The sequence below is a fragment of the Thamnophis sirtalis genome, unplaced genomic scaffold (genome assembly GCF_051295495.1).
Source record: "Thamnophis sirtalis isolate CommonGarterSnake01/CBP01778 unplaced genomic scaffold, rThaSir2_p1.2 scaffold_10, whole genome shotgun sequence".
Classification (NCBI taxonomy): Eukaryota; Metazoa; Chordata; class Lepidosauria; order Squamata; family Natricidae; genus Thamnophis; species Thamnophis sirtalis.
The window spans coordinates 25,973,722-25,997,170 of NW_028261390.1; the positions used below are offsets into that span (position 1 = coordinate 25,973,722).

General features: G+C 37.1%; 1 protein-coding gene across 1 annotated transcript in view; it reads left to right on the forward strand.

The window, feature by feature from the left end:
* The first annotated feature begins 328 nt into the window (after window positions 1-328).
* The window catches only part of GATB (glutamyl-tRNA amidotransferase subunit B), a 39,578-nt gene continuing 16,457 nt past the window's right edge, over window positions 329-23,449 (forward strand). Inside the window, exons 1-7 of the mRNA XM_014068499.2 lie at window positions 329-480; window positions 2,349-2,499; window positions 8,692-8,805; window positions 11,017-11,215; window positions 12,537-12,659; window positions 17,968-18,081; window positions 22,966-23,050. Coding sequence (XP_013923974.2) covers window positions 329-480; window positions 2,349-2,499; window positions 8,692-8,805; window positions 11,017-11,215; window positions 12,537-12,659; window positions 17,968-18,081; window positions 22,966-23,050 — 938 coding nt within the window. The remainder of the gene's footprint in view (window positions 481-2,348; window positions 2,500-8,691; window positions 8,806-11,016; window positions 11,216-12,536; window positions 12,660-17,967; window positions 18,082-22,965; window positions 23,051-23,449) is intronic.

The window sequence follows — 23,449 nt, forward strand, 5'->3', positions numbered from 1 at the left end:
TATGACTGCCTGAGCACCAAGAACAACGTCTTCTCCAGTTCTTTTTAATTTTTACCCATAGGCATCTAATGCTCTTCTGCCCATTCAATGAACGCGAATCACTGACTCATTTCCATCTAACTCGCATAAAAGTCCTGCAGCTCTTGCTCGCTTTTCCTTGCTAGTCTCCCAGTTTGAGTGGAGCAGCTCAGTGATGGAGCATCACGGGAACAGAAGGCTTTCGTTCCTCTCGCCATCCCCTTTTCTCTAAGCAAACCCAGGACTGCATTTCCCAAGAGGACTTGCTATAAGAACGAGATCACCTGATGTTTCCCCAGCGCCGAACAAAATGGCGGCCCCCATGATGCGACGGTACCGCGCTTGGCTTCGAGCTGGCAAAGTTAGCTTTGCGAATGACACCGTACTTGGAGATTGGAAGAGACCGGTATCCACCAGCGTTCTCTGCTGGAATTCAAAAGGGATTACAACGAAAGAGAACCGGTATGACTGTGGATATTCCAGTTTGTGGCTCTTGGCTGATTTTTTTTTAAAAAAAACTTTCCTCGCGTTTCGCGTTTCCGCTCTTCTAGTGGCTTGCTAGTACGGATTGAAACGCGAAAGGAATCTCGCAAGATTTCAAATGTCCTTCTATGTAGAATGCTGATTAATTTTAGTACTAGTGTATTGGATGAAAATATAATAAACTAAAGCACTAAAGGATAAGGGGAAAAAGGTATTTTTTTTCCAATTTGAAATAGAACTGAAGATGTAGTTAAAGTATAGAATTCAAACTCTTATCTTTACCTGCTGGCAGATCTTAATGTGATGCTGTTTTGCTGCATAAATTCGTGGGCTGCTTCACAACTAGCACTCTTCCCTTGCAGCATGGAGAAGGAAAAACATTTACTATGGATACCATTGATGCATTTATAAATAGTTTGCATTATTGTATGAGACTGTAACACACACCATCTTGTAAGCAGATTTCTATTTTTAAAAAAATTAAATGATGTTATTAATATTCATATATGAAGGTTTTTCTTTCCAATAGTTAGTATAGCAACAGTTTTTAAACTCAATGTGGATTTAAAAATTACAAGATCACACAGCAAATATTTATACAGGATACCCATTTGGGAAGCCCCATTTACCTTACAATGATAATGCAAAGAGAGAAAAAATCTATTCTAAATTGTTTTCTAAATTAGCACTGACTTAAAATACATGCTTCAATGTGCTTTTAAATAAATATCTCCTGGTCTCAAGTACATTTTGAACACACTGTATGGACAGATATTATGTAGCAATGGATGGAAAGTAATCAAGGAGAGAAACAACCTAGAACTAGGGAGAAATTTCCTGACAGAACAATTAATCAGTGGTATAGTAGTATAGTATAGTGGAACAACTTGCCTCCAGAAGTTATGAATGTTCCAACCATGGAAATTTTTAAGAGATTGGACAGCTGTTTGTCTAAAATGGTATAGTTTTTCCTGCGTGAGCAGTGGGTTGGATTAGAAGATCTCTAAGGTCCCTTCCAACTCTTCTATTCTATTCTATTCCATTCTATTCTATTCTATGTAACAACTTTAGAGTATAGCTTGGATGTACATATAAAAAACATGAGTCCAACATTTTAATCAATATACTGTATTGGTTCTTGCATATGAGATAATCAGGAATTTACACAAATACTGAAAAAAACTGAAAATGTCCACTTGTATTAATAAATATGATTATATTGGCAGCCCCTCTTCATGGTTTCAATTATTGCACTTCAGAGAAATACAGAAACCTAAATTATCATCTTCAAAAGAAAAGAAAGCTTGTATCTATCTATATAATTCTTTTATGGATCTCGGGTATTGATTTTAGTGCTATTATCATTGCAATGGCATAAGATTGTCTTCATTAATTAAATGTATTTGTTTATGTCATTGTTTAAGTCCAAATCATTGCTTTCAGCTTCTGTAAAGCATTTACTGCAAAATTACTCATTCTCTCAGTCATCAAAATACAGGTGCATGAAGTGCAGTTACTTCTAGTGGCTATGTAGATTTTGTTCCATCTTTTTTCAAATGATAATTTTTGACACTTTCTCAATGAAAGTGACCCTTTGGAAAGGTATGTATAGGACAATAGGACAGTGTTGGCTATAAGAACTGGCATCTATCTAACAAATTTGGGCTTTTTGAGAAACCTTTCAGTTTTTAATTTATTTAAGCTGTTCAGAATTTGAGTTTCTTTTAATGTCCTGTCATTTTGTTCCAGTATTAATTGTGCTTGATTTTCTTTCCACTTTCCCAAGTGTTTTAAATTTTTAATTGCATTTATCTAATTACTGATTATACATGTTGGCTTTCTTTTAGTGATATTTCCTGGGCAGCAGTTGTAGGCTTGGAAATCCATGCACAGATTTCATCCAACTCGAAGCTTTTTTCTGGTTCTCAAGTCCAGTTTGCAGCTCCACCTAATTCTCTAGTATCATTCTTGGATGCTTCTCTTCCTGGTACTCTACCGGTAGGTTTTTTTCAGTCCTGAGTAGAAATATATTATGATCAACCTGTCTTTTTCTAAAAAAAGGAGCAAACTTTAATAAGGTCAAAGCAATATGGAGTATAAAATACAAAATGCAGTTTTATTGAAGCATGGTTACAAGCACCTATCAGAGCCCAAAGCAGAACATAAAGTACATCAAGGAAATGTAAAATAACAGATATAAAGACCTCAAATCAGATTCTGTCCCACACGTTGAACTGAAACGGCACATTTGTACTTTGTCTAAAGCTATACAGATACCAACTGCTTCTGAAATTCCATAGGAATAATTCCATGGTATCAGCTAAGCTCCACTGGAAGTTGTGCTATATGTTGAAGCAAGAATGTTAACAAGATAAGAGTAGCTTGGCTACCACCAAATAGAACATCGTCAACTTAAGAATAACAGAATAAAGAGTTGGAAGGGACCTTTGAGGTCTTCTAGTCCAATCCCCTACTCAAGCAGGAAACCTTATATCATTTTAGATAAATGGTTGTCCAATATCTTTGATTTACCTTCTATTTTTTATTTCTTGTCTGATTTATTGTAAATAAGAGGCCCCATGCAGGACCTATAATGAAGATTTGAGTGTATATTTATCTCTTCTCTCATGTTACATGTTGTGTTATATATTATGTTCCTGTTGCTATTGGCATAGATTGGATGGAGTAATACATAAGGTGGTGTGATTTGTAGGCTGGAATGTTAAATTTATTCACAGTTATTATGGATTTGTATTATGTCCTTTGTGGGGTCTGCTCTCTTGTTTCTGTTGTTCCAAGGAGCTACAGATACATAAATAAATACCTGCTGTTTTTAAAATACTTCGTTATGGATACATTAGGATCCATGTTACCAGTTGCATCATGAATGCTAATTTAATGTGGTATTCTATTTTAATATGTAGGTAGGCCCATAGGTTGCAAAAGAAATCAGTTAACTGGATAAATGAAGACAGATAATGGCACAGTGTGTGCTTTAGAGTTTTGCTAATTCTGAAGAGGCTGAAAATGCCAAGACCATGATTGTACTATTTTGGTGGATTACTGAACTTCATTGAGAGTTTTCATCTTGTTGTTTTTTTTTTTTTGTCCTGTTAAAATTAAATTTCAATAAGTATTTAGAACTACATTTTGGTTTTTTATGGACTCTTCTGCAGTATAATATGACTTTGTTTTGGATTTTTTGGGTTTTTTGCTGTTGTAAAAGTTTGTCTTGTTCATGCAAAATACAGTAAAGCAGCAATACCTTTTTTCCAGCTATATGTACTAATATTCATATAAGAATAATCTGTAATCCGAAAGGTAATAAATATTTTTGTCTGGTATTTTTCCCATAATATTTGTATTTTAGACTGCTCACTTTTAAACCTTACATACATAAATAGGACATATAAGTCATTTAGAATTGGTTATAACTGGAGCAGTCTATAATCCTTAGAATTAATAAATAAACCAGCATTCTACTCACAAAACCCAATAGACACAGAAGTCAGAAAAAGACTAAAATGCCAATTTATCTTTGTTGGACCACTATGACCAAAGTCCTCATTTTTCATCAAACATATTTATAGAATATGTTATAGAAGTCCATTTTTCTGTAGGTTGGCTGACAGTTAGTGTGAGTCCACTGTTTCCTTTAAGGTTGTTTTTATTTTTAAAATAATCTTGGCTATTATCTTGATAGTTTGAGAAACAGTAACCATCAGGATGGACTGCTCCTTCCAAACACACTTTTGATGATACAGCAAAATAATAATAATAATAATAATAACAATAATAATAATAATTATTATTATTATTATTATTATTCTGTTTTCTTGTGTATCTTATAGCCACAATATTTAAGCCCTCAGCTCAGTTATTTTGATTATTATTATTATTATTATTATTGTTGTTGTTGTTGTTGTACAATTGTATCACAGCGGCCAGTTGTTTCGCCAGATTTGGCATTGGTTACTAGTCGGGCCCCACCCAGGGGCCTAGGACGTCGTAACGTATTTTCGTAATATGCGTGCAGATCCAAGCAGTGCGGCTTTTTGCATTTGACTGATGGTGATTTTGTCAATTTTTAACTGTTTTAAATGTAATTCCAGTGCTTTTGGAATAACACCCAGTGTGCCAATTACCACTGGAATTACCACTGCTGGTTTGTGCCATAGTCGTTGAATTTCGATTTTTAAGTCCTGGTATCTTGCGATTTTTTCATGTTCCTTCTCGGCGACCCTGCTATCACCTGGTATTGCGATGTCTATGATTGTGACCTTATTTTTCTCAACCAGTGTGATGTCTGGTGTATTATGCACCAGTATTTTGTCGGTTTGTATACGGAAATCCCACAAGATCTTGACCATCTGATTTTCGGTGACTTTTTCAGGCTGATGTTCCCACCAGTTTGTTGCTGTTTTAATATTATAATTTTTGCACAAATTCCAATGGATCATTTGTGCTACTGAATTGTGCCGCAATTTATAATCAGTCTGCGCGATTTTTTTACAGCAGCTGAGTATGTGATCAACAGTTTCATCAGCTTCTTTGCAAAGTCTGCATTTGGCATCATCAGAGGATTTTTCGATTTTGGCCTTAATGGCATTTGTGCGGATAGCTTGTTCTTGCGCAGCCAGGATTAGTGACTCTGTTTCTTTCTTTAATGTACCTGTTTTTAACCATAACCAAGTTTGTTCCCTGTCCACTTTATCTATTATTATTATTATTATTATTATTATTATTATTATTATTATTATTATTATAGAATTGTATCACAGCGGCCAGTTGTTTCGCCGGATTTGGCATTGGTTACTAGTCGGGCCCCACCCAGGGGCCTAGGACGTCGTAACGTATTTTGGTAATATGCGTGCAGATCCAAGCAGTGCGGCTTTTTGCATTTGACTGATGGTGATTTTGTCAATTTTTAACTGTTTTAAATGTAATTCCAGTGCTTTTGGAATAGCACCCAGTGTGCCAATTACCACTGGAATTATCACTGCTGGTTTGTGCCATAGTCGTTGGATTTCGATTTTTAAGTCCTGGTATCTTGCGATTTTTTCATGTTCCTTCTCGGCGACCCTGCTATCACCTGGTATTGCGATGTCTATGATTGTGACCTTATTTTTCTCAACCAGTGTGATGTCTGGTGTATTATGCGCCAGTATTTTGTCGGTTTGTATACAGAAATCCCACAAGATCTTGACCATCTGATTTTCGGTGACTTTTTCAGGCTGATGTTCCCACCAGTTTGTTGCTGTTTTCATATTATAATTTTTGCACAAATTCCAATGGATCATTTGTGCTACTGAATTGTGCCGCAATTTATAATCCGTCTGCGCGATTTTTTTACAGCAGCTGAGTATGTGATTATTATTATTATTGTTATTGTTATTATTATTATTACTTTAAAAAACTACTTTTGAATGTTGTAGACAGGGTGTTTCATATTGAGCTTATAACAAAATATATTCATATTTTGTGAATATAGCAGTTAGTTTCAGCTATGGGTTTAGCTTGTATATACCATGTACCTTGACAGTCTGAGAAGTGTAGTGTTTGCTATGTCTCTGAAAATTTCCTTCAACAAAATGAGAAAAGCAGATTCCTATCTGCATATACTGGCTGTGGGCAGATAACCTGGCTTCGGTGCATTTTAAGAGGATTTTTTTAAAAAACAATTGCTAAGTAGTGGATTATTTTGATCCAAACTGGTTTTTAAAATGATAAATCCTCCTAATTTGCTTGTTAACCCGTGAGAAAAACAATGGATCTGGTGATTTACAATTTCAACTATAGCTTTTTGTCTATACGGGGTGGGGGTGGGGTCTCTTTCTTTTTATTTATTCTTTTATTGCTTTTAAAATAATGACAGAGAATTAGGGGGGGACTACACAGATAAAAATACATGTATTTTTATAAAGCATACATGTCAAAGAAAGCATAGTGCTTTTTATTTTTAAAAAATAAAAGAAAAAGTATATTATAATACTATTTGTAATATAATACCATTATTATACTAATAGTTTTATATATATATATATAAATATATATATATATATATATAATATATATATATATAATATATATATAATATATATATATATATATATATATATATATATATATATATATATATATATATATATATATATATATATATATATATATATATTTAAAGTCACAACCCCTGGTATGCCCAAATATGGGAGGAAGATCACACTTCCATTCTCTGTCCTTCGGCTCGTCACAAGAGACCATCCAGACAGAAACCCAATATTTTTTTACTGTTGCCTTTTTGTTACATTTGTTATATTTGTGCTGATAAATAAATAAAGGGAGACTAGTATAGATCTATTTTAAGCTATTTAGCTCTCATCAGCTAGCCATACCCTTGCTGGGAATCGAACCTGTGCTCTATTGCCTCTTAGGCAGATGTGTTAACCATTGAGCTACAGAGCTCGACTCCTTATCAGCCAGGCCAGGGTGAAAGGTATATATTTAAAGTCACAACCCCTGGTATGCCCAAATATGGGAGGAAGATCACACTTCCATTCTCGAGAATGGAATTTCAAGCTAAATAGCTTGAAATAGATCTATACTAGTCTCCCTTTATTTATTTATCAGCACAAATATATATATATATATATATATATATATATATATATATATATATATATATATATATATATATATATATAGTAATAATTGCAATTCACAGATAATTATATATAGTTATCTAATGAAACCTTTACTTAAATACATGTATATTTCTAATATATTTATATAACTATTATATAATATATAATTATAATGTTATATTATTATAACATGTATATTTCTAATACATTTATATAACTATTATATTTTTAACCTTAGAGTAGTTTGCATGAATCTCATATTTCATTATATTTACCTATACGTAGTCTATGTCTATAGGCAATTTGCTCATAGATCGTAAGTGCAATTAGATCTGTATTCTGGCTGAAGGGATGAGGGGTTGCTTTCTCACCAGTGATTGGTAGATATGTCCAAACTGTTTTGTATTATTTACTATACTAGGTAAGCCTGAAAAAAATTTTTTTGAATGCAGTGGAATACTTTGCCAGATAACTTTTAGTAGTGAAATGTTTGTATTAATCAAGGTATAACTTGGCCCACAGACCCAGTGAAGGTGGCTACTAGATAGATAGCAAACGCACACACACATGGATTCCCTGCTTCAGTAATCATCTCAAATTACTGCATTACCATTATTTTATTGTTTCATTATTTTGCTACTGCTAATGTTTACATTTCTTTTCATTTCTCTGTTTTTATTGTTGTAAGTCATCTAGAGTAGTCCCACAGCAAGATGGGTAGCAAATAAATGTAATAAACAAACAATCAAGCAAATAAGTTAATAGCTCTTTCTCTACCTAGCTATTTCCTGATAACCATTTCAATTGTCTAGAGCAGTGGTTGTCAACCTGTGGTCCATGGACCCCTGGGGCGCTGTGATATCATCGTAAGGGTTCGGCAAAGGCTTGAAGAAATATTACAATTTAAATCTTGACTTAAGTCTTGGGGGGTCCAAGGTTAGAAAAGGGGGTCCATGATGAAGAAAAAGTTGAGAACCATTGGATTAGAACATATTAGAATTGTTACATAGCAAAACATTTAAATCCATGTATCCATGTTAATTTAGGCCAGTGTTTTATTAGAGGTTAAAACTCAGCTCTGTGTCATCTTTCAATGAATGTACTTAAGAGCACTAAAACAAAAGCACAAAACTTAAACATACAGTGTGCAATATTAAAAACAATCATGCTCTGCAGAGTGGTGGGATTATTTTTTTTTACTACCAGTTCTGTAGGCATGGCTTGGTGGGCGTGACAGGTGAAGGTTACTGCAAAATCCCCATTCCCTCCCAATCAGCTGGGAATCAGGAGGCAGAGAATAGATGGGGGCGGTGCCAGTCTGACATGGTATTTACCAGTTCTCCGAATTACTCAAAATTTCCACTACCGATTCTCTAGAACTGGTCAGAACCTGCTGAATACCACCTCTAGCTCTGCACCATAAAATGGAAAAATATTACCCCTTGTACTTCCCATTTGCAAGGAAACATGGGTTTTTTAAAGCAATCAAAAAGGAATCACACACTGTTTAAAAGAGTATGAATTCAAGTTGTGTGTTGTGTCTCTCTAGGTTCTCAACAGACGATGCGTGGAAGCAGCAGTGTCAACAGGCCTTGCACTGAACTGCACCATAAACAAGAAGTCCTTGTTTGACAGGAAACACTATTTCTATGCAGATCTGCCTGTGAGTATATATCAGGCTTTGTCCTTGACAAATCGGAAGAGGAACATGCCTGAAGAACAGATTTGGGGGGGGGGGGGGGGGAGCCAACAAAAGAGAAGCTTTGTTTTTTTCCAGCCACTGTTTACTCGTCCAAGCTGGATGCAGCCCTGAATTCAGATGAATGGGCAGCTGTAGCCAGGAGCTTGCAGATTGACGATGATTGTTCTGATGGCTGTGCCTCATGTTTTCAGGGCTTTGGGAGTAATTGAACTGGGGAAGGTACTGTTAGGACAAGCCTTCCTTTATTCTCATTAATGGCCTGCTAGGATTAAGACAAACGGTATGAATCTTTTTAAATGAATGTATTACAGACGCATATTGGTGCTCCAGTGACTTCACAAGCACTTATTGTCATTACATCTTAGAATCTCAAACACATCACTAAGTGTTGTATCTTATGATTCTTGACGAACATATTTTATTTTTTCTTTATGTACACTGAGAGCATATGCAAATTCCTTGTGTGTCCAATCACACTTGGCCAATAAAAAATTCTATTTTATTGTATTCTGTGTTTTGTTTTAAATTTGTTCAGATATCTAAAGCAAATCAATTGATGCCAGTGGTGAAAACCCCCAGTAAAATGAGGCAGTGCCTACCACACTTTAGGGGGTATTCAGTCTAGTTCATGCAGCAAACTAGCCAAGTAGGAAGGGGGAGCTTAGCTTTTTTTTTTTTTTTTTTTTTTGCCAATTAGATCTGTCATACAAGTCTCCCTCTCCCTCCAGTTATTCTTTCCATGTAGTTTTTTTTGATAGTCTGAAGGCATTTAACATAACATTTGTGTATGATAAATTACATTGGAAGGCTAAATGTGAATGTTGAGCATTAATAAAAAATGAAATTTGGTTATTCACTTTCACTTTTATTTGTGTTTTTATTTTTTTAATAGAATATAGTAGAATTCTTTATTGGCCAAGTGTGGCTGGACACACAAGGAATTTGTTTTTGGTGCATATGCTCTCAGTGCACATAAAGAAAAATAAAATACATTCATTAAGAATCAAAAGATACAACACTGAGTGATAGTCATAAGTTACTAATAAGCAATCAAATTGTACTAGGAAACAAATAAAGTAATATAAATTGTAAAGATACAAGCAACATGGTTATAGTCATAAGTGGGAAGACATAGGTGATAGGAAGGAAGAGAAGAATAATAGTAGTACAGTCTTAGTAAATAATTTGTCAGTGTTGTGGGAATTAGTTCTTTAGCAGAATGTTGACTTTTGGGAAAAAGCTATCCTTGTGTCTAGTTGTTCTGGTGTGTGGAGTGCCCTGTGGTGTCATTTTGAGGGTAGAAGTTGAAACAATTTATGTCCAGGATAGGAGGGGTGTGTAGATATTTTCACAGCCCTCTTTTTGACATGTGTAGTATACAGCTCCTCAATAGAAGGCAGGTTGGTAGCAGTTGTTTTTTCTGCAGTTCTAATTATACGTTGAAGTCTGTCTGTCTTACTTGGTTGCAGAGCCAAACCAGACAGTTATAGAAGTACAGATGACAGACTCAATAATTCCTCTGTAGAACTGAATCAGCAGCTCTTTGGGCAGTTTGAGCTTTCTGAGTTGGCACAGAAATATTTTTTTCAGTCAGAACTACCTTGAGAGAATGGGTGGTCAGAACGGAAAGAGTACATGCAGCCTACCATATATACCATATTTTTCAGAGTATAAGATGCACCGGAGTATAAGATGCACCAAGATTTTGAAGAGGCAAATTTTTTTAAAAAAAGGTTTTTGCACTCTGCAGACCTCCCAGAAACGGCCCATTCTTCGCAAAAATGGGCCTGCCTTTTGTCAAAAAAAAGGGCATGCATAGCCTTTAGGAGGCTTATAGAGTGCTGCTGAGGGGGAGGCAAAAACGAACAAAAAACGGCCTATTTTTCGTTCATTTCTGCCTTCCCCAGCCTTCAGGCTATGCACTAAAGGCTATGCACGGCCATTTTGGTGAAGGGGGTGGGGTTTCGGGAGGCCCAAAATGCTGTATTCAGTGTATGACGCACCCAGATTTTCACTCTCTTTTTTGAGAGAGAAAGGTGTGTCTTATACTCTGAAAAATACGATATATCTTTTGGTGTCAATAGTTAACAAGAAGGAGGGGTCCGTGTGTTAAAAGGCAAAGATGATCAGCTTTCATTTGAAATGAGCTATCTGTTAACATTCTAAATGCAGGCTGGTTATCAGATCACTCAGCACAGGGTTCCCATTGCGGTGAATGGCTGCTTACAATACTTTATGCCAGCCGATAAAAACCCGAAAGAAATTGTAAGCAAGACTGTGAGGATCAAGCAAATACAGTTGGAACAAGACAGTGGAAAGAGTCTTCATGATGATTTTAGAAGCCAAACACTCATTGACCTCAACAGAGCAGGTATGTTTTAAACATATTTATGCATGTAACTGTTGCAAGAAGTATTTATATGTTTTCAACGGAGCGCATATTCTCAAATTAAAATAACTGGATTTGATGCCCAGTTAAAGTTTCAAAGATCAAAGTTTCAAAGAAAGACTTGACTGTATCATCTATACTGAAAGTGTCGAGCCGCAGCTATGAGCACGAGGCAGACCCAGACAAGCCAAGATAAGATGTCTAAAGTGTCACCATTCACTTACGTCATGTAAAAAAAATTGGAAGCATAACCTCCCATTTCATTTTCTATTTATACACAAACACAGATGCTTTTCTGGGAGCTTGAAGTTCCAGGCTGAAAAATAATGGAACCCAGAGGGAAAAATATTTTAACCATTTAAATTTAATTGAATAATTAAATGACCAAATAGAATTTTTGGTGGCATTTTCCAAATGAAGGCTGTTTCTTTAATCAGGCTGTCTTGGGTATCATCAGATGGGAAAATCAGGTACCATTAAGATGTTTGAGCGCAAAAATATTCACTTTTCTTCCTACACAGAGATATGTTTGCTGTATCAGGTGTTCAGGGACCAGAAGATTTGCCAGACACAGGATATTTCCCATAGATCTGTCTGTCGATGCTACATTTCAAAGCCAGAGACCACATTCCTCTGTTTGCTACCTAATTTGCAAAAGGACAGTCTTTTACAGCTAGTTATGAGCATCCCATGGGACGTGGTGGCTCAATGGGACACAGTAGCTAAGATGCTGAGTTTGTTGATCAGAAAGGTCAGCAGTTCAGCAGTTCGTATCCCTAGTGCTCTGTAACGGAGTGAGCTCCCGTTACTTGTCCCAGCTTCTGCCAATCTAGCAGTTTGAAAGCACATAAAATGCAAGTAGAAAAAATAGGAACCACCTTTGGTGAGAAGGTAACAGCATTCCATGCGCCTTCAGTGTTTAGTCATGCCGGCCACATGACCACAGAGACATCTTCGAACAGCGTTGGCTCTTCAGCTTTGAAACGGAGATGAGCACCACCCCCTAGAGTCGGTAATGACTAGTACATATATGTAAGGGGAACCTTTACCTATGAGCATCTCACATTTCTCTTGGGGGACTTTACATATAGTTTCTTTTTTTATATTAGTGAGATGTGAACTTACTCAAGACAGAATAACAGTTCTACTGTTGTATGAATTTTGACAGGGATTAAATAATAAATGACCCTGAATCGCCTCACATAAAAGCTAGAGCAGCTTTAAATGTGCTCAACATTATTGACTGAACTGATACAATGAGATGAAAAAGCTGCTGTTGTTATCCTTCCTTTGCCTCTGGTAGGGATCGGCCTCATGGAGCTTGTCATGGAACCAGAAATGTGTTGTGGAGAAGAGGCGGCAGCCGCGGTGAGAGAACTTCAACTCATCCTGCAGGTTCTCGGGAGCAGCCAGGCAAACATGGCAGGTAGGGGAACTGCAGGGCTTATTTATCTTTCCTCAACTGTGATTTTCTATAAGAAAGGCCCTTTCACAGTAGCTTTCTTTGCCGTGCAGCCACTAATCATTTAGCATTGTTTGGCTGCCTTTTGTTGGAGTTTTTTTCTCTCCTTCATAAGATTTCTGAAGCTGTATGTGGTATTCCTACCTTAGGTATCTTGGAGACATTAGTGCTTCTGACTCAGCTCAGATATTTCTAGCCTGCTGACCTTTTTTTGAAACCGTGCATGATAAACCTAAGTGGGAATAGAATTATTGATGGCTCCTGGGTGGACTTTTCTTTTGCTTCCACATTAGCCTCCCCAAATGCAAATTCTTCGGGACAATACTAACTGTAACTTGCCTAATAATTTCTAGTTTTATACTGCTAGTTGTAAGAGATCCTGGGAATGTTGCAAAATGGAAATATTTGAGATTCAGCTTCAAGTAAATATTTGCTGACAAGTTATATTTTTATTGAATATTATATTTTTATGAAACAAAGCCTTGGTTTTATCCAAATAATTTACCCTTATAATTGGCAGCACTCCCCTCCCCATTTCCTGCTATGTTGTTTCTTTGTGGTGATGGTGGGAGCTGCTACTGAGGAAGGGATAAATAAGGATGATTAGGAATGTACATCAAAGTGCTATACTTCCATCAGGATAATGACAACTGCCCAGCTAAATGCTTACTTGCTTATATCAGGCAGCAGGGATATAAGAATTTGCTATGGGTAGATTGTTGCTGTATTGACAAAAGCAAAAGCATTATTCATGGTGTACATTATATGAATGATTTAACAAGAATAAGCACCTCTGTATTTTACCACGAAAATCACATGGATAGACTTAATAAAGTGATTGTTGATATACTGTAGTGCCAGATTATGGGCCCATCAAGTCAGATGCTGGCAGAGGAAGAAATGAAGATCTAATAGTGTTTATGATGTGGCTAGATTAAAGTAGCTAATATTGTCATGCTGGAAAAGACAGTCAAAAGCTTCAGAGAAGGGATTGCAGTAGAAGTATGAAACATAAGAAGGATGAACATACAAAAGGTCGTCGCAGTAAAAGATGAAATGAATCAATTACCTTTTGACATATTCAGTATCAGCAAATTAAAATAGACTAGAATCGGACAGGCAGAAGATCAGACTGCTTACTATTGAGAGCCTGAAAAAAGAAGTAGATTAAACTAATGACAAGTACAACAATCTTAAAAATCCTTAGAATTGATAGTGAAGTGGTCAATAGCTTTTGTTGTTTAGGATCGACTAAAAGAACAAGCATGCTGCAAAACTAGCATTTGATAGGATAGCCATGAAAGCCTTGGAAAAAGTAATTAGATGCTGCGAGATAGTCTGATAGCTTCAAAGCTCTGCAAAAATGATTTGAAAGCAGCATTTTGAAGAAGAAGATAGAAAAATGTATTAATGCTTTTGAACGCCAGTGTTGCAGAAGACTCTAGAGAATTCCATGGATAGCCAAGAAAATAAATGAATTGCACAAGAAAATACAGAATTGTCCTTTGAAGCACAAAATGATCAGGCTCAAATTATCATATCTGAGCACAAGATGAGAAACCCTGCTCCTTTTTAACAATCCATAATGCTGGCCAATATGGAAAGAAAAAGAAGAGCACAACCAGCAGCAAAGTGAATGGATTAAAGTAGTGAGAGGTGCGTTGCTGAAAAATCAGGCTTAGTGACAGATCATTCTGAAGAAGTCTATCTGGCCACTAAAAACAGTCACTGACTTAATAGCACATAATAATAGCTGGATCATTCTAGAACAGGGGTGTCAAACTCGATTTTATTGAGGGGCGCATCAGAATTATGTTTGACCTTGGGGAGCCGGGGTGGGTGTGGCCAAGGTGGGCTTGGCCAACTCGATATCATGCCGGGGGCACTTATGGCCCGAGTGCTCTGGCAATGAAAATGGGCTCCCGCAACAGTTTCCTGCAACCCTCTGCCAGCAGACGCCCTCCTGAGCTCCGTTTTGCTGGCACATGGGTTGGTCCTTTGTTGTTTCTAGGGCGGCCCCATGGGCCAGATCTAAACACCCCGCAGGGTGGATCCAGCCCCTGGGCCTTGAGTTTGACACCCCTATTCTAGAATAATTGAGTGTATTGATAGAGGTTGAAAGTTTTTTCTATTAGACTTTGTATGCAGTTTAGTCTCATTTATTTATCAAATTTCTACACTCTCCATCTCACCTAAGTAACTCTGGGCAGTTTGCAAACAATTTTGGTCATTTTCTTAAGTGTTATGCAAATAGTATAGTATTATCTATAATACTATAAGTATTCCCTATAATAATTACCTATTAATTTACCTAAACCACATAGTTCAGCGAAAAGTACTCAACCCCCACCACTTTCATTTTTCTAGCTTTTTGCAACTATAAAAATATCTCTACAACCACAGTACTTGTTTTCAAGGTTTCATGTGACTTGCTGAAATAGAACGAAAGTTTGGGTGAATAAATAATGGACAACTATGCTTGTTTCATTTATTTCATGTAATCAAAGGTTCATTCTAAAATTCAAGCAAAACTGTTTTAAAAAGATAATTATTGACCTTTTTGAGTAAGTAGCTAATTACAAACATTTTTGACTGCAAAAACTAGAACCGAAGCTTTTCTGTAAACTTTGATATTCAAAGCAAATCAGGAAATAATAAAAAAGCAGGTTATTTTATTTTTACAAACTGTAATATTCAAAGTAGTCAAAATGTAGGCTTCTATACAGTGCGTTGCTGGAGTTTTATGTGCTATGTACCCAGTGTTTTTCATTAAGATTTAAGAGAAAATCTTGCTTCACCTTATGCAATAGTACAGGGGTGTCAAACTCAAGGCCCCTGGGCTGAATCCAACCCACAGGGTGCTTAGATCCAGCCCATGGGGCTGGCCTGGAAATAGCAAAGGACTAGCCTGTGGTGCCTCTGCTAGTGAAAGCAGGCTGCGGGAGGGCCACAGGCGCACGCCCCCCCCCCCCTGCATCCCATTTTGGCTGGCAGGGTGTTGCAGGAGGGTATCCTCCCCCTTTCAGCCAGTCCCTGGAGGACAACTACAATGCTGGTCTAGCCCTCCCAAAAATCCAGTTTGACACCCCTGTAATAGTATCTTACAGCAAATAGGAAGAGTGTGAAAAGCTTCCTCTCTTACACCCCCATTATTGGTACAGAATTATTGAGGAGATTTTATATTGCTTTATCAGTTTGACTTCTAGATTTTTACAGGTTTGATCAGGAAGTACTGTATCTGCAAAAACAAAGAAATATACACCTGAAATAGTTGTTTTAGTGCCTGATTGTTCTATCAGTTTATGTGGAAATCTGTATTAGCTTTTGGCTGTTTGAAAGGGTTTTCAGTTGTATTCATTGCAAAGATTATAAGTCCTTGAAGGGGAAAAATGGGCTTTTCTCACCTGTCCTTGTGCTATAAATTTTCAAGGACACTTGAGTAAATCTGTTTGGATTGCTGTAGGCTTTGTGATAGAATTCTACCAAGCCATCAAATGATAGTTTCATACAATCAAAATCCTTGACAAAGCCTTTTTTTAGCTTAGTTGTTTCACTTTTTGTCTTCTGGATATTTGTTTAGAACTGTGTTAGTATTATAATTGTGTTATAATACCAACACAATGTTTGCGTTATTATAATATATATAGAGATAAAAGCCAAATACCACTCACTCAACATGAAATCTCTAGAACTGTAGAAATTCGGCACTTAGGTTCCTCTTGGCTTCTAGGTGCTTGCTAAGAAAGGATGTGTCAAAATCAGTTTTTCGAATACAGATCATCAATATTTTTTATACAGTATTATATTAACACGCATCAATGCTAAGGAGTTAGACATTCTACTCCCTCTCCCCACCTGAAAGGAACTCTGTTCCAACTGCCAGTTGTCTTACATTAACATGCTCTGATGCTCACCCCATCGCTTGACCGGGCGTGGCCAAGCGTGTGATTCATCTGGCCTGCGGGCTGAGAATTTAGACATTCTACTCTCCCTCCCCACCTGAAAAGAACTCTGTTCCAACTGCCAGTTGCCTTATATTAACACGCTCTGCTAAAGAGTTACACATTCTACATTAATGTTCAAACTTTAAGTATCAAACCCGATCACATAGTTTCGTAGCAAAGCATGGGTATCCAGCTAGTATTATAATATGTGTCAAATTATGTGTATTAATAAACTTACAACAAAAATGAAATATATGTCCAAGGTAAACATGTAATATATGTTTTACAGTAATATTTGCAGCAATGTGTACATGAAGATATAGAGGTGCAAAATATAGTAATACTCCAGATAGCAATCAGGTAACTTATAACATAGACAGTAATCAAGCTCACTGCCTGGATGTCTTAGAATAGAATAAATCAGTGGGACAATGAATTATTTTAAAATGGGCAATAAAACATTATATGAGTCAATTTGAACAATTCCTGTCCTGTACAGGGTAATAGGCTGTGTAAAATAAGCATGCTATAAAATCTAACATTGTCACAGGGGGCAACCTGTCAAACTTTGCCAAAGAAAAGCCCCATTGATTTTTCATAGTGGTTCTATTAGTAAGATAGGAAGCCGGTTACAGTTTATTGGATTGTTGATTAGGAAAGCATCTTCAGAGCAACATCTGAGAAAAATAGGTGCAGTGTAGCTCAGTGCTTGCATGGCAATTTTTTCCTTTCATGTAGTTTCACCAGTAGTTTGCATCTATAAAACCTTAACAGTTTTCAGTGTCATTTTTTTAAATAACTACACAAATCTTATATTACTGTCAAGCAAAATTAATTTTGTTCTATACGTCACAAAGTTTTTTCTCAACTGACTGTGGAGTCTTAAAAACGATGTAAAGGCTTGGTTTGTGCATAAATGCTGAACCTCTTGGGAGCATCAGTGCCTTAAGATGTGTACAGATGCCACACACAGAGGGATGCACATATTCCTGTTTGAAATAGGTCTCCAGAAAAGCTTCTGAAGTGTGTTTCATTTGATAAAAGTGTAGTAATCTCTTTAAGGTGTGTATCCATAGAATTTTAGACTAGACTTAGAAATGGAGAGCTTGTGGTCCTTGAGTTGTTTGTGAACTCTGATTAAATTGTCCAATGATGATGTATTTTGGGATTGTAGCTTCACAGTAGCTGAAGGGCCATAAGTTCCTCTGGGGAGCCTAAGGAAATAAAAGCCTTGGATAATCATCATATAATCTTCTATAGCAATTTTGCAATATATATATATTTGTAAGCGGTATGGGTTCATATTCAACTGCTCATATTATTTTCAGAGGGCCAGTTGAGAGTAGATGCAAATGTATCTGTACATCATCCTGGCCAACTTTATGGAGTAAGGACCGAAGTGAAGAATATCAACAGTGCTCGGTTTCTCGCGAAGGCAATAGGTAAATAAAACTTTTCTTCCTAGCTAAAACCCTAGAAATTTGAAATTTCATATCCAACAAAACCTGTTTGTAGAAAACCTATTTGTAAAACCTGTAGTAGAATATTGATACAAATCTATTAAGTCTTTAAACTACATATATGATTTTCCATCTCTGCCTTGTCTACTACTGCTATTGTTGATGTAGAATGTACAATTAATTTACATTAAAAGGTAGTCCTTGACTTATGACGAGTTGTTTAAAACCCTTCTGACCATCATAAAACATTGTGCTGTCCTTCTCTGCACAATCACACGATGACGAACTGCGTGATTGGCAACTTGGTCATGCTTACACTGGTTGCCACACACACCCCCCCCCCAATCATGGGATCGCTATTTGCAATCTTCTCTGCCAACTTTTCCAGAAAGTCAGTGTGGAAGCCAGCAAAGAACGTAGCAAGTTGCTGCTTCCTGCCAAAAGATTTCATCTCTCTTCTGTTCACAGGAGGAAAGGGGAAATTCTTCATCAGGCTGTAGAAACAAGGCTTGGATTTTCGGCATCTGAACTTTTCCAATCCACTGCAGGTGTTCCTTCTGTACATACCGTGTTCCCCCGAAAATAAGATCCTGTCTTATATTTTTTGGATACCAAAAAAGGCACCGGGTCTTATTTTCAGGGGATGTCATCCTACTGACTGATCTTACTTGTGTGCATCACCCCCAGCCTCTTTTTCACTATCAGAGGCCTTTAGGAACTTCTTCTGTGGCTGGCAAAGCTTTCCTGAAGGCCTCTGGAGCCAATAACAGAGCTCCGGATTGATCCACAGCTTTGTTATCAGCTACAGAGGCCTTCAAAAAAGTCTTGCCAGTCTTGCTGGCTGCAGAAGAAATGGGCCGGTGAGGCAGGTTTCGGGGCATGCAAGGCCTAGCTACAACTGTCCAAAGGTAAGTAGTAGGGCAGATCAATCGCCCCATCCCCACACTAGCTTAATTTTTACCTGTGCACTCTGGAGTGGGCAGGATCTTAATTAGGACTTATTTGGGGGGTAGGGCTTATATTGGGTGCATGTGTAAAAATCAAGCTAGGACTTACTTTCAGGGTAGGTTGTATTTTTGGGGAAACAGGGTAGAAGGGTGGAGAACTCCTGTGGCAGGCTGCAGAAATGAAATTCAGATTACAGAGATCTGAGTTCCATTCCTGTCCTCCAGCACAGATGTTCCTTTCCATGCATGGAGGAATGCTGCTTCCTTCCTTTGCCTGGCAGCTCTTTTGCTCCACCCCCTTAAAAATCCACGCAGTTGCTTAATAAGCAGAACTGGGAGAGCTGGGATTGTGGTCATTGAGTGAAGCAGTCATGGGGGCATCTTGATTCACTTTGCTCAAAAACTGATATTCTGATGCCAATTGGTGGTTTTAAGTCAAAGGTGGTCTGTACTTTTTATCCCATAAAACTATTAGGAAATGGTTATTGATGGAGTATTGAACTCCCAGTTTGAAGCAGTGAAAGAATTTTGATAGATGGTCGGGAAGAGAACTATATTGCTAACTTTCCTTTTTGAGAAGAATTACTTGTTCTTATATCATTCCTGTGAATATACCTAAATCTGCCTAGTGATTTTATTTCTTTCTGATGATTTTTTCCCCATTATTTTAAAGGACCTACAACAAATTCACACCACTGGTGCAAAATGATAATGTAGAGTCATGTTACAAAGTTGAGTTTATGATTGTTGTTTTTATTAGAAGAGCTGCTTCCGCAAAAGTGGAAATTTAAATCTTAAGATTCTACATCTTCTCAAGAATCAGCTGGATGATGCCACAACTTTCTATAAGCATTCTAGATTCCTAATTTCTATGCTGCCCAGAATTGCTGTGTTAGTGAGATGGACAGCACAGAAAACAAACAAACAAATAAAATTTCTGCTGGTTTTCATTGTTAGCCCCATCCCCAATGCCATTGGAACCTACTCTGGCTTTCTACCCGGTTTCTCTCTTCTAAACAGTGAAGACGCTCAATGCCAAGTTTATTTTCTTTAATTACAAAGTCAGCCACATCTTCCTTCAATAATTCTGCCTGCAATAACTTTGCATGCCAAAGTTCACTAACTGGTTGCATTAGCATGCTTCAACACCTGCTAGTATTTCTGACTCTGTAGGAGAAGAGAATTGTTGGAGGAAGCATAGGAACTGAGAAGCACAAATGTGTGGGAGAGCTCCCAACAAGGAACATAGAAGATGCAGCACATAGAGAGGGAGGAGCCAACATCACGACGATGTGGACATGTGGTCTCGATGCTTCAAGATTGCAGCCAATACTTTTGCCACTGAGTGGTCCAATCGGACCTAAACCGCCCCACAGAGACGGTGAACAGGAAGAATACGACTTGCTGACCTCAGGGACATCGCAGAGTCCCTGGTAGAAGCAACAGAAGTTCTTCAAGCCGGCGACAAAAAATCCAGCCAAGGCTGACAAAGTCAGGACGGCTCCAAAACGGAAGGATACGGAAAGTGAAAGTGTTTCCAGCTGGTGAGGAACTTTTACTATTTTAAAAGGAGACTGCCTATAAAAAACTTAAAATTAATTCAAATTGGAGAACAGAAGAATTGAGCAGCGGCATTAAATTTGGAATGGTTTTGGACAGTGGTTATCTTACTTTTTAAATGTTATCTTCATGGATGGAATTTATGTAAGCCTTTTGAAACGGATGGATTAAGCTTACTTCTTCTATTTTTTCTTTTATTGTTCTCTGTAACCTATGGACTTAGGTTTTCCTTTGGTCGGTCTCTGAAAATGGAAAGAGTGGAATACTGAAAGAGGAATCAAAGGGAGGGGAAATTTATCCCATAGGGCAAGACACAGAAGAAGAAGAAAACAAAGAATCTATGGATTTAAAGAGAGAAATCTCATTAGCAATATCATGGATAACTCTACTGACAATCAAAGATAAGCTGATTAAGGAAACAGAAGAAAGGCATCAAGATTACATGAGAGATCTTATAAGCAAGGAGTTGCTAAGAGGAGTCTATACAAAGTTGATCAGGGAGATGATTAGAGGACTGGCACCACAAATGGCAAAAGATACGAGACTGTTTTGATATTGGAAAGATACAGGTTGATGGAAGAATATAATTTAAACCTAGTTAAACAGTGAAATTTATTGACAATACATATAGTTTAAATAAATAATTGATAATGTTATTAATGTATATTAATGTGTAGTGTTATGAGTATAATTGGATATGAATATGGAACTGTACCCATGTAAGGAAGATTAGAAATACCTTTGGATTTTACATAAAGGTTAATTTAAAAAAAGGGAACCAACTTAGATGCAGCTAAAGTTTCGATTATTAGGAGGGAAATGTTATGATACAGGATATAGTCAAATAAAGGAGGGATAAGAATAACAACATATATATAGAAATTGGTATAATATAGAAACGATGTAAATTTTAAACAGTGATTTGGAAAGGAGGATTAGAAAACTTTGTTATTAAATATTATGGATGTTTAGCTAGAATAGGACATAAGGATTTAGTGTTAGTGGAGGATCTTAGAAATAGTAATTGAAAGGCCAATATGTGGTTATGTATTAAACTTTGGTATATTTTATGATGAAGGACACTTAAACAATTACAGTCAAATGAAAATGGAGATATGATGATGGTGACATGTTTAAATATTTGAGTTAAAATTCTTGAGTTAATATGAAGTATGTTTGTTGACTGTGGAAGAGATGCACGAAAGTCTTTTTGTAACCAACTGATACACTTTCTACAGCATGTAAAGAAGGATATTGTGCTTGTTTTAAATTAAAAAAAATTTTAAAAAGAAGATGCAGCACATAGGAGAGAAGCTGTTCTGACCTAGACTTCCCAAGAGCATGAAGCAAAATCATTGTCCCGACAAAAAACCCTTTTATTAATTTACTGTGAATTCTGCTCATTCATATCCAGCAAAGTCTTTCTAGGGAGGATTTACAGCTCCAGATCTTATTTGGCTTGGACAACTGACAGACCGATATCTGTAAAACCTGGCAAGGAGTTTCGGAGAGTCACGAACCAATTAAGCGAATTAATTGTCTCCTGCAAACTCCACTCCCCTTTCGCTCCTCTTTTATTTCCTCTGGGAGGAACCATTCATTGTCCACCTGTGGCCTCACTCCCAAGTCAGCACCTGTTCTTTAGCTGTTCCCTTCGTCTGGCAACTCTGTGCATGCACTGGGAACAGGCTCCAGCTTTTTGTCTGCCTCACTGATGTCTGACTCTGAAGGCAGAACATAACTACCTCTGCCTCTGACACAGAGCCCTCATCAGAGCCTTCCCCAGAGTCCAGGACTGGCCCATGTTCCTCCCCAACCTCCTCATTGTACGAATGTGCTGCCAGCTCCGCTGTCCACTGGTGGGCCACAACAGGAGCATATAAAGAAGCCAGAAAGAAAGAAGATACGTCCTCAGCCAAAGACGAGATAGAGATTCCTCCGTCCTAATTCCCCTGGTCAAAAAGAAAGAAAAAGATTGGTCAGAGGAAGATTCAACTGACAATAAAATAAAAAGGAAGGAAGGGGCAAACTGACCTGTGGTCACCCAAAACAAGCCGGAGAGAGAGGTGGAAGTATCTTACATATAGACACACAGAATTGCCAAATAAAAGCCTAAGAAATAAGTCCATATCATGGAGGAATTAAAGAATGGGCTTTTAGTATATTGAAAATGAAATTCCCTAAATGTTGCCGATACATATATCTCACAGCATTTGCCTCTTAAAATATACAGTATCTCTCTTGCTATTAATCATCCTGATTTTAATAAGGCTTAAAGATCATTTCTGTTTGTGCTGATAGAGAGAGAAATAGGTGCGTATGCAACAGCTGATCTAGACTGTTTGTTTATTTCTTCAAGACTATGAAATTCACAGGCAGATTGAAGAGCTGGAGAATGGAGGAACCATTCTAAATGAAACTAGAGCCTTTGATTTTAAACTTGGGTAAGAGGTTTCCTTCCATTTTGGTTTTTGTGGGGATTATTTCTAACTTACCACAACCATCAATACACAGAAGAAACCAAAAGAAAATTACAATGTCATCTGAAAGCAGAAGCGTAATTATTAGCTACTCGGCATTCTGTGCTTCTTAAAAATGTGTACCTTTTGCCTGTTGATACAACTTTTGGACTTACGATCATCTTGGGAAATAATTTTAAAGTACTCTATATGGTTTCATCCTGTGGTAGCCTGGCTTTAGTATATGCTGCACCTCTGGGGTTTGGCTGCTCACATATATTGCAAGTTTTGCCACAGCATTGAAAATTAAATATTCTACTACTTAAGCTAAGATGTTTCATGTTTAAACTAACATGCTATCTCAATGTTAGCTCTTTAAATTTG